Genomic DNA, 15,102 nt, shown 5'->3' with positions numbered 1-15,102 from the left:
TTACTGATATCATAGTATGGTATACTGTATTGTAGTATTGTACTGTACTGTACTGATATATTATATTTATTATATTATATTTCACTGGGTTGGGTTGTGCTGTGCTGTGCTGTGCTGTGCTGTGCTGTGCTTTGATTTGCTGCGCTCTAGTGTAGCGACGCGCTCTCCCTTAGGGAGAGCAGCCCAAATTTCACACAGAGGAATCTGTTGTGATAAAAAGAAATACAAATACAATATTTTATTGTATTGTAATGCATTGCATTGCATTCTATAGTATTGCATTGTATTGTATTGCATTGTATTGTATTGTATTGTATCACAGCAGATTTCTCTGTGTGGAAATCGGGATACTCTCCCTAGGGAGTGCGTGTCGCCACAGTACAGCGCCACGCAATACTTACTTTTCTCTGTGTGTGTGTGTGTGTGTGTGTGTGTGTGTGTGTGTGTGTGTGTACAAGCGTAATTGCTTTACTGTCAAAGGTGTTTTTTTTTCCATTCATTTTTGCCAGGGACAACCCATTAGTTTCTGCGGGTTCTTTAACGTGCGCAAAGCGTACGTTGAACACGAGATATCGGTTTGTCATCTCATCCTGACTTGTACCCACACAACCACTCAAAAGTTTTAGTGGAGAGGGAGTTCAAAAATGTCTGTCCGTATTATACGCTGTATACATCTTATTCATTTATCAGTTTTCCTTTTTCTATTTTTTTTTCTTTTTTTTTTTTTTTTTTTTTTTTTTTTTAACCTGACAGGTTCCGGTACAAAGTTATCTTTATGGAAGAATCTTGGGAATTTACTTTTACTTTTTTTTTTTTCATTGTGACATTGTTTAACTTGTTTTTGCTTTTTGTTGGTTTTTGTTTTTGTTTTTTGTTGTTGTTGGGTTGGGTTTCTTTTTTTTTTCATTGCTGGTATCAGTGCTTACATTGTAATAATTCTTATGCTGTTTTGTTGATTTGATTACTCATCTATTTTTTAAAAATGAACTTCGGGTTGTGGAACAGTGTTATCTTTGTGAGAAAAAAAAAAAACAAAAAACAAAAAAAAAACGACAACGTTGGGACTTTACCTTTTTTTATCGTGAGATTCTTGAACTTGTTGTTGTCTTGCTCGTATCAGTGCTTACATTGTAATGATTTTGGTATGCTCTTTCTTTTTTTTTTCTTTTTTCTTTCTTTTTTTTTTTTTCAGCCTGACATTCCGGTTGCGGTATGATGTTATCTTTATGGAAGAACCGTGTTGGGACTTTACCTTATTTTTTAATCTTTTTTTTTTTTTTTTTTTTCTTTTTTTTTTTCATCGTGATGTTGTTTAACTTGTCTTTGGCTTGTTGGTACCAGTGGTATCCTACTCGAAAAAGCAAAATCAATCAGCCAGGATGAATCACATCCAGTTTTGGGGGGATTTTCGAGATGCTCCCCCGGCTCTGGTCGTCGGTATAGAAGTATAAGGACGAAAACCAGTCGCTTCGCCAATAGCTTTTTCCCCAAAAGCAGTCAATGCCCGTTCTCATTATGATTAACTCACTCAGTACGGCCAGTCCTCTCTTCTCCTCTACACAGACCCTTCGGATGTCCAGCGGGTGTCTCAATGACCCAACCTTTAGCTTCCGTCGTCAGAGTTGTGGTATTCTTTGTCAACATTCACCTCTTCCGTATAAGATCCTTCCACTTGCAATATTTTGATGATGGTAATTGGGGTGAAACGCTGTTAACGTCGTCTGCTTCGCCGTTCGTATGGAGAGAGTTAAAGAGAGTTATGCAATGAACAACCACTTGCCTGAAGATCTAGTCATCAGCCCCATCCATATGTGATATACAGCTTATGTTTGAAGGTGTGTGTGTGTGTGTGTGTGTGTGTGTGTTTGTGTGTGTGTGTGTGTGTGTTCGCTTATCTGTTTATCTATCTATTATCATTATTGTCTGTTTATTTCAGTTTGGGTGTTTTTTTTCTTTTCTTCTTTTCCCGCATTTCATTTTATTTCAGTATCTATCTGCTTACTCTTTTTCTTTAAGTTATCCGTTTATTTATTTATTCATTTACCTGACTTATTCATTCATTTATTCATTAATTTAATGATGTATCCATATAGAATAGAATAGAATAAAAATAGAATATGTCTTTATTACTAAGTGTACCGGGGTCACAAGGAATATTGGGGGCATAGTACATAAAAGGCACAAACATTAGGTACAAACATAAATCGAACATCATACACAAACACAGATACAGTATGATTCAGGACACATACATGTGCATATCAATATGAGAACTTGTGCGCGCTCGCGCGCGCGCACACACACACACACACACACACACACACACACACACACACACACACACACTGCTTTTTTTGAGTAGCCATTTATAATATATAATCGTCTAGAGAAGGTAGATCAGCCCCGGTAATCTTGGTGGCAGTTTTTATGATTCTGTTCAGGGCTGAGACATCTGCCTTGGAAATGTTTCCATACCAAACAGTAATAGCGAAGGTTAGCACACTTTCAATGACTGCTCGGTAGAAATCAACCATGATTTCTTTACTAATTCCGAACTTTTTGAGGCGCTGAAGAAAGTACAGGCGCTGTTATGCTTTCTTAACAATTTTTTTCCGTATTTTTCTCCCATTTCAAATCGTTGGATATGATCAGTCCGAGAAATTTAAATTCGCTGATGATCTCTACTTGCTTGTCTTTAGTGACAAGTGGTGAGGGGTCAGCTCTGGTCTTCCTGAAATCTAAAATTAATTCTTTTATTTTTTTTTTATATATTTGTTCATGCACTTTTTTTTTTTTACTCCCTCAAGGCCTGGCAAAGGGCATTGGGTTACGCTGCTGGAAAGGCAGATGTCTACTCAGCAGATGCGGTGTAGCATAGAGTCATGGATTTGTCAGAACGCAGTGACGCCGCCCTTTGAGTAACTGAAACTGAACTGAGCTGAACTGTTAATAATTACCATGTAATAATTAATTGCAATGTTTTAAAAGCGAATATGTGAAATGCTTTTACTCGAGAACATATGTTTATTACTCTTGTTCAATCAAGTAAACCGTGTGTGTGGGGTGGGTGGGGGGGTGGGGGGGTGCCGGTGTGTGCTGATTATCTGGTTGTGGTTTTCCGCAATTTATCTTTATTCTTATCTTATCTGTCTATTATAATCAATGTGCAATACAGTAGGCTATGCTTATAATTATATTCAAAATAATGTTTCTTAATTCTTTCTGTTTTTACATTAAAGAATACCAGTTATTACCTGCAGTGTGTGGATGTATGTATGAAACGGTGTATGTGATATTTTTTACATTTGTGTCTTCGCAATATTCGTAAAAGCTGTTGTTGACTTTTACAGTTATGGTCCCCATGTTGTTTACTTGTCTATGTTGTGATAAAATGCTTCAGACGATTGCTTGGAATCTCATGGAAGGACAGAAAGACCAATGACTTTGTCAAGAGCCAAATAACTATGCTAGCGGGTCCACTGGAACCACTCTTAGCAGTGGTCAAAAGGAGGAAGCTGTCATGGTTCGGGCATGTGACACGCCACAATTCACTGCAAAAGACAGTTCTACAGGGAACGCTAGAGGGTGGTAGGCGAAGAGGGAGGCAAGCCAAATGCTGGATGGACAACATCAAGGAATGGACCAATATGGATAGCGCTACGCTGATACGACAGGCAGAAGATAGAACCGGATGGCGTCGTCTGACTACGGAATCGTCCCTCATGTCTCCTCTACGCCCATCCCGGGCAGGAGAATGAATGGAATGGAATGGTTGTGATAATGCACCTGACCAAATTTCTCCAGTTGGAGATAATAAAGTTATTCTTATTCTTATTTTTTTTTTTCATTCCCTGTCTTTCCCAGAAAGCTTAGAGCATTGGGAGGACCTGGACGGAAACCTGACCAGACTTTTGTGGAAAGAGCTGCCCACGGTTCTTAACACTTCGGAACACAGGTCACCAGACGACCTTGACCTCTACAAGATCGCGGACATCCTGTGGGCAAAGCAGCACGACGACTTCCGGTTCGTGGATCGGCGTCCTATGGCGCGCGCTCTTCTGTCCCGGAAGCAGCCCTCGGTTTCCGGTGGTGATGACGTCATAGGAGGTGATAAGGGTTTGGTGCACTGATCTAAAAATAGAATGTGCATACCAGTGGGTTTTGTTGTTCTTTTCGTTGTATTTTGTTTTGGACTTTAATTAATTTTTGTCGCTGTGGGAAGAGGGGGTTGGTGTCAGTGGGGAGGCGTGGGGTGGGGGGGGGGGGGGGGGTTAGGGGTTCTTTTTTCTCTGTTGTGGTTTTGTTTTGTTTTGTTCTTTATTTTTTGCTTTGTTTCTTGTTATCATGAGAAAAAAATGTTTGAGCTAGAGCTTTGATTTTACTTTGCTGTCTTTGTTTTGTTTTTTGGGGGGGTTTGTGTGTGTTTGTGTGTGTGTGTGTGTGTGTGTGTGTGTGTGTGTGTGTGTGTGTGTGTGTGTGTTTTGTGTGTGTGTTTTTGGGTTTTTTGGTTTTTTGTTTGTTTTTGTTTCTCTTTCTTTCTTTGAGAAACGTTTGTTTCTATTTATATATATATATATATATATAGATAGATAGATAGATAGATAGATATACAAAATCTTAACAAAGTATTTATCGTTGTTCTTGTTGGTGTTGCAAACCAACACCAAACCATCCCCCTCCTCTTCCAACAGACGAAGGCGACACAAGCTGGCTTCCAGAAACCTCCTCCACCACCACCACCACCACCACCACCACCAGCAGCAGCGCTGCAGACCCGAACACAGGAGCGGAGGAGATGCTGCAGATGTTGCTGAAGCTTCCCCCATCCTCGCCCGTAGGCTACAGTCGGAGGAAGCGAGCTGCGAGCGCGACAGAGAGGGACGAGGAGGCGGAGCTCTTGTACAACCTGACCCATTACTTCCACTTGGGGTCCATGATCATCCTGTCGGCTTTGCTGCTGGAGGTGAACGAGCAGCACTGATGTTGTTATCATTGTTATTAACCCCTCCCCCCAAACACGGGGTATGGCTGCCTACATGGCGGGGTTAAAAACGGAGACACACACACACACACACACACACACACACACACACACACACACACACACACACACACACGTAAAAGCCCACTCGTGCATATACGAGTGAACGTGGGAGTCTATGTAGCCCACGAACGAAGAAGAAGAATTGTTGTTATTGTTAGTATTATAACTGTTATTAATATTGTTGTTATTATTATCAGAAGTAGTAGTAGTGGTAGTAGTATCATTATTGTTGTTGTTTTGTTATTATTATTTTCATCATTATCATTATCTCTATCGTCTGTGATTCAACGTCGTGTGGTTTGCAAATGTGCTGGCTTGTAACATCTGACAGTATTTTCTTTTCTAATGAGAGCACATCCTTGTACCGTTTATGTAATTACTATGTATCTGTTCTCATCCGTGTCAGGGACGGTACTAGTTTTGTGCATATTGGTTTTTTGTGTATTTGTTTTAAATTGTGTCAGGGCTCCAGTTTTGTGAATATTGGTCTTTTAAAGCTCTGGTGTACTTTATACTCTGTGTTTCATACTTGAACCAAATGTGTGAAATCTTGGAATGAGGATGCTGAGTGTTGGAGCGGCTCTGTGCTTAAGCTGATTTAACTTTCCTCGATCGAAGTCAAGTAAGCGCTCAGCAGGGAGTGATGTGGAGTGATGGTCTAGAGGTAACGCGTTCGCCTAGGAAGCGAGAGAATCTGAGCGCGCTGGTTCGAATCACGGCTCAGCCGCCGATACTTTTCTCCCCCTCCACTAGACCTTGAGTGGTGGTCTGGACGCTAGTCATTCAGATAAGACGATAAGCCAGAGGTCCTGTGTGCAGCATGCACTTAGCGCACGTAAAAGAACCCACGGCAACAAAAAGGGTTGTTCCTGGCAAAATTCTGTAGAAAAATCCACTTCGATAGGAAAAACGAACAAAAGTGCACGCAGGAAAACACACACACACACACACACACACACACACACACACACACACACACACACACACACACACACACACAATGGTGGCACTGTAGTGTAGCGACACGCTCTTTGCCCGAATTTCACACAAAGAAATCTGTTGTGATTTAAAAAAAAAAAGAAAAAAAAGAAATATAAATACAAACACGTTTGTATTTATATTTCTTTTCTTTTTTTAACAGTGCAGTTTTATAACATATAATAGACATTACATTATACCTAGCATCAGCACAGAGTTATGGACACTTTGCTTAGCTAACGTAATGTGAAAAGAACACAATCCACAATGTTTCTGAAAAAAAAAAAAAAAAAAAAAAACATATGGAGTATCTCACAGTGTACGAACACATTTCCTCAAGTTTTCCATACGTGACAATATATAAAACACCCATTACACAGTCATGTTAAACATTATTACTGCAGACACATAAGTGCACACGAACACAGATAACATCATATTGTTGACATACTCGCATACGTATTCACATACATCTGTTCTTCAAGTATGAAAATATATCATTGAGCCTTCATCATTGTTGTGCATTTTAATCTTTCATCATATCTTTTCACGCCCCGCTGCCCGACCATAGCGTTTCTGCCGCTGTTGCAAGGGTAGTTTAGCTCGTCGGCTTTGTCAAGCTTGTCAAGTTTGTTTATGCATCTCACCCGTTCCCTTCCCTCCCGCTGCGGGCCGAATGTGAGCCGCGACTGAAAAGAGGAAAAGAAGAGGCCCTCGTTTTGCGCGCTGCAAGAACTGTACAGCTGTATATCGTTGTACAAAGTTATAAAACAGTGAAATTGAGTTTGAAAGCCATTTACACCGCTAGAATGCAAACACGTTAATTTTTGTTCTAATGAATCGTAAAGAACATCTTCAACAGATAACACAGCAAGTGAATGTATTGTGTTTTGTATGTTACTAATATTTCTTTTAATGATCATTTTCCCCGATTTGTAAATCCCGCCTCTCGGAAGGCCTGATCTATATTTATCCATGCTCGCGGCACGTCTAACAGGGCCGTGTCAAGGACGGCCTGATCTATATTTATCCATAGTTGCGCCAGGTCTCATTTTCTTTTTCTCAATTAACGAGTCAGACCAAGCTTAATACAATTTTCTGTGACATCTTATTTGTATAAGAATCAGGAAAAAAAATGTTAAATCCAATTAAATTACCACGTGGTCGCGCGAGACAGGGTTTATAATCTCTATACCATATCGGAATATAATTTTTAGTTTCTTTGCAGCTATGACAAATTTTGATCAATTTAAAACAAATGTTCATAGCTGTTTTTATGTTGTTAATTTGTACTTTATAAACTTTTCCATAATAATACAACAGCAATGAGCACTGCCAAATCTTATTTTGGAATCGTCAGAACAACCGTTACTATGGTTCTAGAAACAACATGGCGGCTGCTATAGCAGCCGAATTGGAAAGCCTTATAATTGATTGATTGATTGATTGATTGATGTGGATACTTATATAGCGCCTATCCTCGGTCAGAGACCAAGCTCCAAGCGCTTTACATACACGGGGACATTTGCACCACAGGCTGCCTACATGGTTAGAGCAGACTGACGGCTGCCACTGGGCGCTCATCATTCGTTTCCTGTGTCATTCAATCAGATTTCAGACGCATACACACTCAGACAGACATGTAACATTTTACGTGTATGACCGGGTTTTTTTTTTGTTTTTTGTGGGTTTTTTTTTTTGGTTTGTTTTTTATTTACCCCGCCATGTAGGCAGCCATACTCCGTTTTCGGGGGTGTGCATGCTGGGTATATTCTTGTTTCCATAACCCACCGTACGCTGACATGGATTACAGGATCTTTAACGTGCGTATTTGATCTTCTGCTTGCATATACACACGAAGGGGGTTCAGGCACTAGCACTGAGGTCTGCACATATGTTGACCTGGGAGATCGGAAAAATCTCCACCCTTTACCCACTAGGTGCACCGAGATTCGAACCCAAGACCTTCAGATTGAAAGTCCAGCTCTTTAACCATTCGGCTATAAGCAAACCCAACTTCTTTTTTTATATATCGCCGGCGCACATTGCCGACTACACCAGGAGTCGGCCTTATCTAAACAACCTGTCAGCTGAGAGAGGGGGCGGCTCGTGACGAGTCGTAGCACAGCGAACATGACATCGACGGTTATATATATATTGTTTTCAATACACAACAAAACTTATTAAAAAGCCCCATGTGTGTGTGTGTGTGTGTGTGTGTGTGTGTGTGTGTGTGTGTGTGTGCAGTGTCTTCTGAAGGTGTTCGCCATGGGCAAGAAAATCCTTCACCATAAACTGGAGGTGAGAGAGAAGATGGGTAATAGGTTAAGGCACTGACTCGTTCGTTCGTTCCTTCCTTCCTTCCTTTTATTTTCCGATCGATGTTATTTTGTTTGTGTTTTTCATTGTCGGTTTTTTTTTTTTTTTTTCTTATTTCTTTGTTTCGTTTTCTTACTTTTTGTCGTTCGCTTCTTTCTTTCTTCTCTATTTTTCGTTCTTTCTTTATTCCTTCCTTCTTTCTTCCCCCCCCCCCCCCCCCCGCCCCTCCCTTCCTTTTTCCCTGTCATTTGATTCTTTGGTGTTGTACACACTATTTTCTACATGATTCCCTTTGATTAGTTATGCGCGCGTGTGAATATCTAGAGTTGAAAGAACTTGGGTTTATCTCCGAACGAGAATCAGCGCTATGTAAACACTTTCATTATTTTTGACTACTACTACTACTACTACTACTACTACTACTACTGCACAGGCCTAAAACGCCGGAGACACCGTGGCCGAATCGATCAGGCGTTGGACTTGTTATCCAGTGTTCACCAGTGATCAGGGTTCGAGGCCTCGTTTCGGCATGGTGTTGTGTTCCTTGGGAAAGACACTGTACTCCGATTCTCCTGTCTCCACAGTGTGAACTGAATGCCTCGGTGACTTCTGGTTGGGCGGGAAGGTTAGAACGTCAACTGACAAGAAGGGGACTGGACGCTGCCTTTCGACTGATGCCGCCGAGTCCCAGACACAGTGGATGTTAATTCACTGTCCCGATGTCCTTAAAAGGCTATGGGACCTCTCTCTCTCTGTGTCTGTCTGTCTGTGTCTCTGTCTGTCTCTCATTATTATACCATTATTATTGTTGTTGTGTCTTTGTTTTTGTTGTATATATATATATATATATATATGTGTGTGTGTGTGTGTGTGTGTGTGTGTGTGTATGTATACATGTATGTGTTTGTATTTGTATCTCTCTCTATATATATAGATATATATATATTTATATTATGTGTGTGTGTGTGTGTGTCCATATATACAGTGTATGTGTATGTATATCTCTCTCTGTATCTATATATATATATATGTGTGATATATATATATATATGTGTGTGTGTCTATGTATACATATATATCAGTGTGTGTGTGTGTGTGTGTGTGTGTGTGTGTGTGTGTGTGACACGCTGATTGCAGATGTTTGACGTGTTCGTCGTGGCGGTATCCTGGGCGCTGGATGTGGCCTTCTGGGAAGGAATCTGGGCTCACCCGGAAACGGAAGCAGCCATGATCTTGATTGTGATGCTTCCGTGGAGAATCATCAGGATTATCAACAGTCAGTGGATAGTGTTTTTTTTTTAACTCACTCAGTACGGCCAGTCCTCTCTTCTCCTCTACACAGACCCCTCGGATGTCCAGTGGGTGTCTAAATGACCCAAACTTTAGCTTCCGTCGTCAGAATTATGGTATTCTTTGTCAACATTCACGTCTTCAGTATAAGAGCTTTCCGCTTGCAATATTTTGATGATGGTAATTGGGGTGAAACGCTGTCAACGTCGTCTCTTTCGCCGTTCGTATGGAGAGAGTTAAAAATTTTCTTTGTTTCTTAGATTGTCCTTGTTACTTTTGCTGTCTTGAGGTAACGTCTTATTTCGTAATGTCCTATTTTTAGTATTTAAATTTCTGGAGTTATTTACAGGGTAGTTTTCGTGTGCATCATAATGCAGGCATAGTATATAGTATATAACGATCTACTAACCCCAGTAGTAGTAGTAGTAGTAGTAGAAGGATGAGGAATACTAGTACTACTTTTGGGGTAATTGTGGCATCAGCGGCATTGAAATAGTGGTTAGAATATACAAATAGATATAGATAGACAGACAGCCTTAGATGGATACACACACACACACACACACACACACACACACACACACACACACACACAGCAGATAGATAGATAGATGGATACAGACAGACAGACAATTGATCACTATTAAAAATTGCGGTATGCAGGCTTCGTACTGGTGATCCAAGAGAAGGACCACGTGGAGCTAAAAATTGTCAAGCAAAGACTCCGTCTGTCGGTCAAGAACGGCAAGGAAGTGGTGAAGAAAGCCTCCAGCTACAAGGTGAGTTTGTGTGCCGTCTGACAAAGAGAGATAGTGTGTGTGTGTGTGTGTGTGTGTGTGAGAGAGAGAGAGAGAGAGAGAGAGAGAGAGAGAGAGAGAGAGAGAGAGATTACATATTTTAAAAAACGTTAACTTTTCGAAAGAAAATGTTACCTCACTTTTCCAATGACTTACCATATATATATATATATATATCCTATTTATAATAGATAAACAGAAATAGATATAATAAAAACTGACAGTATGGGTGTGCGCGCACACTGAACATCGTTCTCCCAATAACTATAGAAAAAAATCGCACTATTCTTTCTCTGTGCCTTTCTAAAGATTGTCTGTCAGTCTATCCATCTATCTACCTATACATATTTTTTTTTTTTTTTCATTTCTTTACTGAGAGAGAGAGAGATTACTGCATGCTTGCGCACACTTATTTTAGCACGCATACACACACATACCTGCGAGCCGCGTTTATGTGAGACAGACAGACAGACAAAGAGTACGAGTGTGTGACAATGAATGTTCTAGAAGCCTGACATTGATCTGTGCTTTTGAGTGCGTTTGTGAATGCGCGAGAGTGAAAGTGTACACAAGTGTCAGGAGAGATATGTGTACGTGTGTGTGTGTGTGTGTGTGTGTGTGTGTGTGTGTGTGTGAGGGGAGGTGGGAGTGCGGGGGGAGGTGGGGTAGAGGATGAGGTATGTGAGTGTATGCATGCCTACACTGTGGGAGCAACAGGATATTGGAACGTATATATATATATATATATATATATATATATATATATATATATATATATATATATATATCTTTGTATGTACGTGTGTGGGGTTGGGGGTGGGAGATATGGGCGAATGTGTGTGTGCTTGTACAAGTAAGTGTTCATCTCTGTGAGTGTGTGTTTGTGTGTGTGCCGTGTAAAACTGCGATACGTAGACTAGAAATGAGTGTGTGGAGGAGGGGGTAGAGGAGGTGCAAGGTAATGTGTGTGTGTGTGTGTGTGTGCTGGAGCTCATGTACGTTTATATGTATTTGACTGTGCTTTCATATGTGCTTGTAAAAGTAAGTGTTCATCTCTGTGAGTGTGTGTTTGTGTGTGTGTGTGTGTGTGTGTGTGCCGTGGAAGCTGCGATACTTAGACTAGAAATGAGTGTGTGGAGGAGGGTGGTAGAGGAGGTGCACGGTAATGCGCGCGTGTGTGTGTGTGTGTGTGTGTGTGTGTTGGAGCTCATGTACGTTTATATGTATTTGACTGTGCTTTCATATATGTGAAACTGCATGTTTGGTGCATTTCTGTTATGCATGTGTGGGTGTATGTATGAATGTGTGTCTTCATATTTTACATTTATTCGCTTATTTATCACCATTGTTGTCCTATTTATTTATTTATTTATGTTTTATTATTATCATTTTATTAGTATTACTAATATTATTACTACTACCTTTTTCTATATTATAATTATTATTTATTTATTTATTTATTTATGCAAGCTTATCTATTATTTATTCCCCCGTTTTTTGTTTGTTTTTTTTGTTTGTTTTTTTGTTTTTTGTTTTTTCTCAAGGCCTGACTAAGCGCGTTGGGTTACGCTGCTGGTCAGGCATCTGCTTGGCAGATGTGGTGTAGCGTATATGGTTTTATCCGAACGCAGTGACGCCTCCTTGAGCTACTGATACTGATACTGATCAAACAGCAATAAATATACATGATGACAGTTGTTACGACGGTAATGCCCAGATGGTAGTGTCGGTGTCGATGATAATGAGCAGTGGTAGTGCTATTGTTATTATTATCATAATCAACATTGTTATTGTGTTCATCACTGTTGCTGTTCTTAAGTTATCATTATCATCAGTATTGTAGTAGTAGTAGTAGTTGTTGTTGTTGTTGTTTCCTAGCAGTAGCAGCAGTAGTGACAGTTGCAGTAGTGGTATCATTATCATTATACGGGATATGTGTTATGACTATGTGTTATTTTCAGACGGAAGCGAGACAGTTGCAAGCGCTGTCCAGGAGAGTAGTGACAGTTGCAGTTGTGGTATAATTATTATTTTTCCAGTGATGATGACTGTGTGTTATTTTCAGACGGAAGCGAGACAGTTGCAAGCGCTGTCCAGGAGATATGGAGCGACTGATGCAGAAATAACATCATGCATTCCTGCAGGTATGCAGAACAGGGCACTGAATTAACCAACCCTTCACAAGACGTTTCTGAGAAAATCATCACTATATCACTTACTGTCTCTGTATTTACGTGTATGTGTCTGGGTAGACCTACATCTGTCAACGATACAGTGCAATACAATTTCTGAGAAAAATGAATCATCAAGCTATCACTCACTGTGTCTGTATATGTGTCTATGTGTCTGGGTAGACCTACATCTGTACACTATGATACAATACAGTACAATACATCATTATTCATCCATTTGGAAATTAATCGTGGATCCATAGGCTCGTAACTCACCCAACAATATCTCAGCACACTGCCAAAGCACGCACGCACACACACACACACACACACACACATATATATGTGTGTCATTATCAATAATGTATCATGATCGCCACAATTATTACTGTCGGTTACCGAAGTGCGTGCATGCATTGACGCCGGCGTGTTTAGCGCACGCACTCGCCTGCAGTGTGAGTGAATAATCATGTGTGCACTGAGTCGTGCGTGCGCGCTCGTGAGTTTTAAGTGCGCGTGGGTGTGTGAGTGCGTGCGAATGTGCGTCTGTGTTTATGTGTGTGTATACGTAAGTGTGTGTGTGTGTGTGTGTGTGTGTGTGTTATCTACAGTTTAACGTCTATTCACTATAAGTGTTATTAGACGGAAAGGAGAAAAGTAGTGGATAAAGGAAAGGGAATGCATGTGAATGTTAGTGTAAGAAAGTGTTCGTGTTATGTATTAGAGGAAAAGTACATGATAAGAAATTAAGGTTTAAAGAGATTGTGGTGTGTAATGAATGAAGTGTCATCGGAAAGAGAATATGTGTATGCATATCAACAAGTATTAAATTACAACAATGTAAATATAAATAACGACATTAATTAGAATACATCAAAGGAGGATACCAACTGGACTGGAGTTTAAAATTTCCGACAAGATTCTAAGCAATGAATAATCATGTGTGTGTGTGTGTGTGCGCGCGCGCGCGCGCGCGCGCGTTCGCGATTTCCAACATTTGCGTATGTGTGTGCGCATCCCCCCCACCCCCCAACACACACACACACCCACACCCCTCCCCCTACTCCTTTCCAGTCAATCATGATTCTGCATATTCATATTCACACGAGTCTGCCGTTTCCTAACATTTTATGTGCCGCCGCCCTAACAAGAAGCGTCACGCGCATTAGACCAAAAGAAAGCATTGTTTCATGCACGTCGTACAGATGAATTTCGGGTTACCTCCGGCCGCCTCGATTAGATCATAACAGGAACACGTTTAGCAACCAGATCTAGATTAAGTATGCTAGCTGCAGCAATCAGGCAGTTACAGGCACATACAAACTTTTGCTCCTTCCCCCTCCTCTTTATTTCCAATCATGCATCTGCACACATTTATTCCCACGAGCGAGTCTTGTTGTTTCAGGTGTGGCACTCGAATTAATAGTCTTATGTATCGACGCCCGAATGAAAGAAAGAGGCCACACCTGCATTCGACCCAAAACGATAAATGGTTCAAGCACGTATACCTACGCTGTGCGGATGACTCGATTTGATCAAAACAACAGATTTCGCCCCCAGATCTAAATGCTCACTGCAGCAATGAAGCGATATAAGGCATACTTTATATATATATATATATATATATGTGTGTGTGTGTGTGTGTGTGATTATTATTTTTACAAAGCGTTGAATATTGTCTACTCTATTGCCTAAACGGTCACAAATGTGTGCAGTGGTTTACGACTTTTCTCGAATGAACATTGTAGTTAATCGTGTGTGTGTGTGTGTGTGTTTAAAAGTAAGTACAGTGTTACTTAGATCTTGGAGTAAAATCACTTGTCTCGTTTTGCTGAAACCTCAACAAAGAAGAGTACGAGAGTATGTGTGTGTGTATTCAAAACGTGGCGGGTTGGTTCATGTGTTGTTTTGATCAGGGAGCAAAAATATCTCGTTTTGGTGAAATCTCGCGATCACGTTATGATAAGAATCTGTCTCTATGCCTTATTTCACTCCCAGATCTAAATAACGAACAGACCTATCATTTTCTTCCCACACTGAAAAACAGATCGCCAGAGACGTCGCAGCCTGGGCAACTTGCTGAAACCAGCCACCCCACGGAGAGACTCCACCTACTCTCTCTCCGTTAGCACTCTCAACGCCTTCGCTTCTCTTGACATGCCCGATTCCAGTTCCGACGAAGACGACCTCAACACCTCACGTGACCGGACGTACGAGAGCCGACAAGAGCCGAAAGTGCGCTCGGGACTTTCCGTCAGCACCTTGGAGGAAGAAGTGTTCGCGAGCAGCAGAAGGGAGAGTGAAAGTTCTGTCGAAAATGGTGGAGTGCCTGTGGACAACGGGGGTTTTCAGGGAGATTCGAACACAAAAGAGGACAACAATGAGGGGACCACGACCAGAAAGGTATGAAAATAAATGGCGGCTGTATTTCCATTGTATGGTGCTCCATTGTACATTTATATGCTTTAACGTCGTTTACACATTCTATGATCCATTTAGATTC

At 40.8% G+C, this 15,102-nt stretch overlaps 1 protein-coding gene across 1 annotated transcript in view; it reads left to right on the top strand.

The window, feature by feature from the left end:
• The window catches only part of LOC143301429 (uncharacterized), a 35,107-nt gene that overhangs the window by 17,941 nt on the left and 2,064 nt on the right, over positions 1-15,102 (top strand). Inside the window, exons 4-10 of the mRNA XM_076615718.1 lie at positions 3,865-4,107; positions 4,692-4,963; positions 8,270-8,323; positions 9,479-9,617; positions 10,295-10,410; positions 12,494-12,572; positions 14,647-15,002. Of these exons, the coding sequence (XP_076471833.1) occupies positions 3,865-4,107; positions 4,692-4,963; positions 8,270-8,323; positions 9,479-9,617; positions 10,295-10,410; positions 12,494-12,572; positions 14,647-15,002 (1,259 nt within the window). The remainder of the gene's footprint in view (positions 1-3,864; positions 4,108-4,691; positions 4,964-8,269; positions 8,324-9,478; positions 9,618-10,294; positions 10,411-12,493; positions 12,573-14,646; positions 15,003-15,102) is intronic.

The sequence above is a fragment of the Babylonia areolata genome, chromosome 27 (genome assembly GCF_041734735.1).
Source record: "Babylonia areolata isolate BAREFJ2019XMU chromosome 27, ASM4173473v1, whole genome shotgun sequence".
NCBI lineage: Eukaryota > Metazoa > Mollusca > Gastropoda > Neogastropoda > Buccinidae > Babylonia > Babylonia areolata.
Note: the sequence above shows the minus strand (reverse complement) of the source record. Positions and strands in the feature narration are given on the sequence as shown.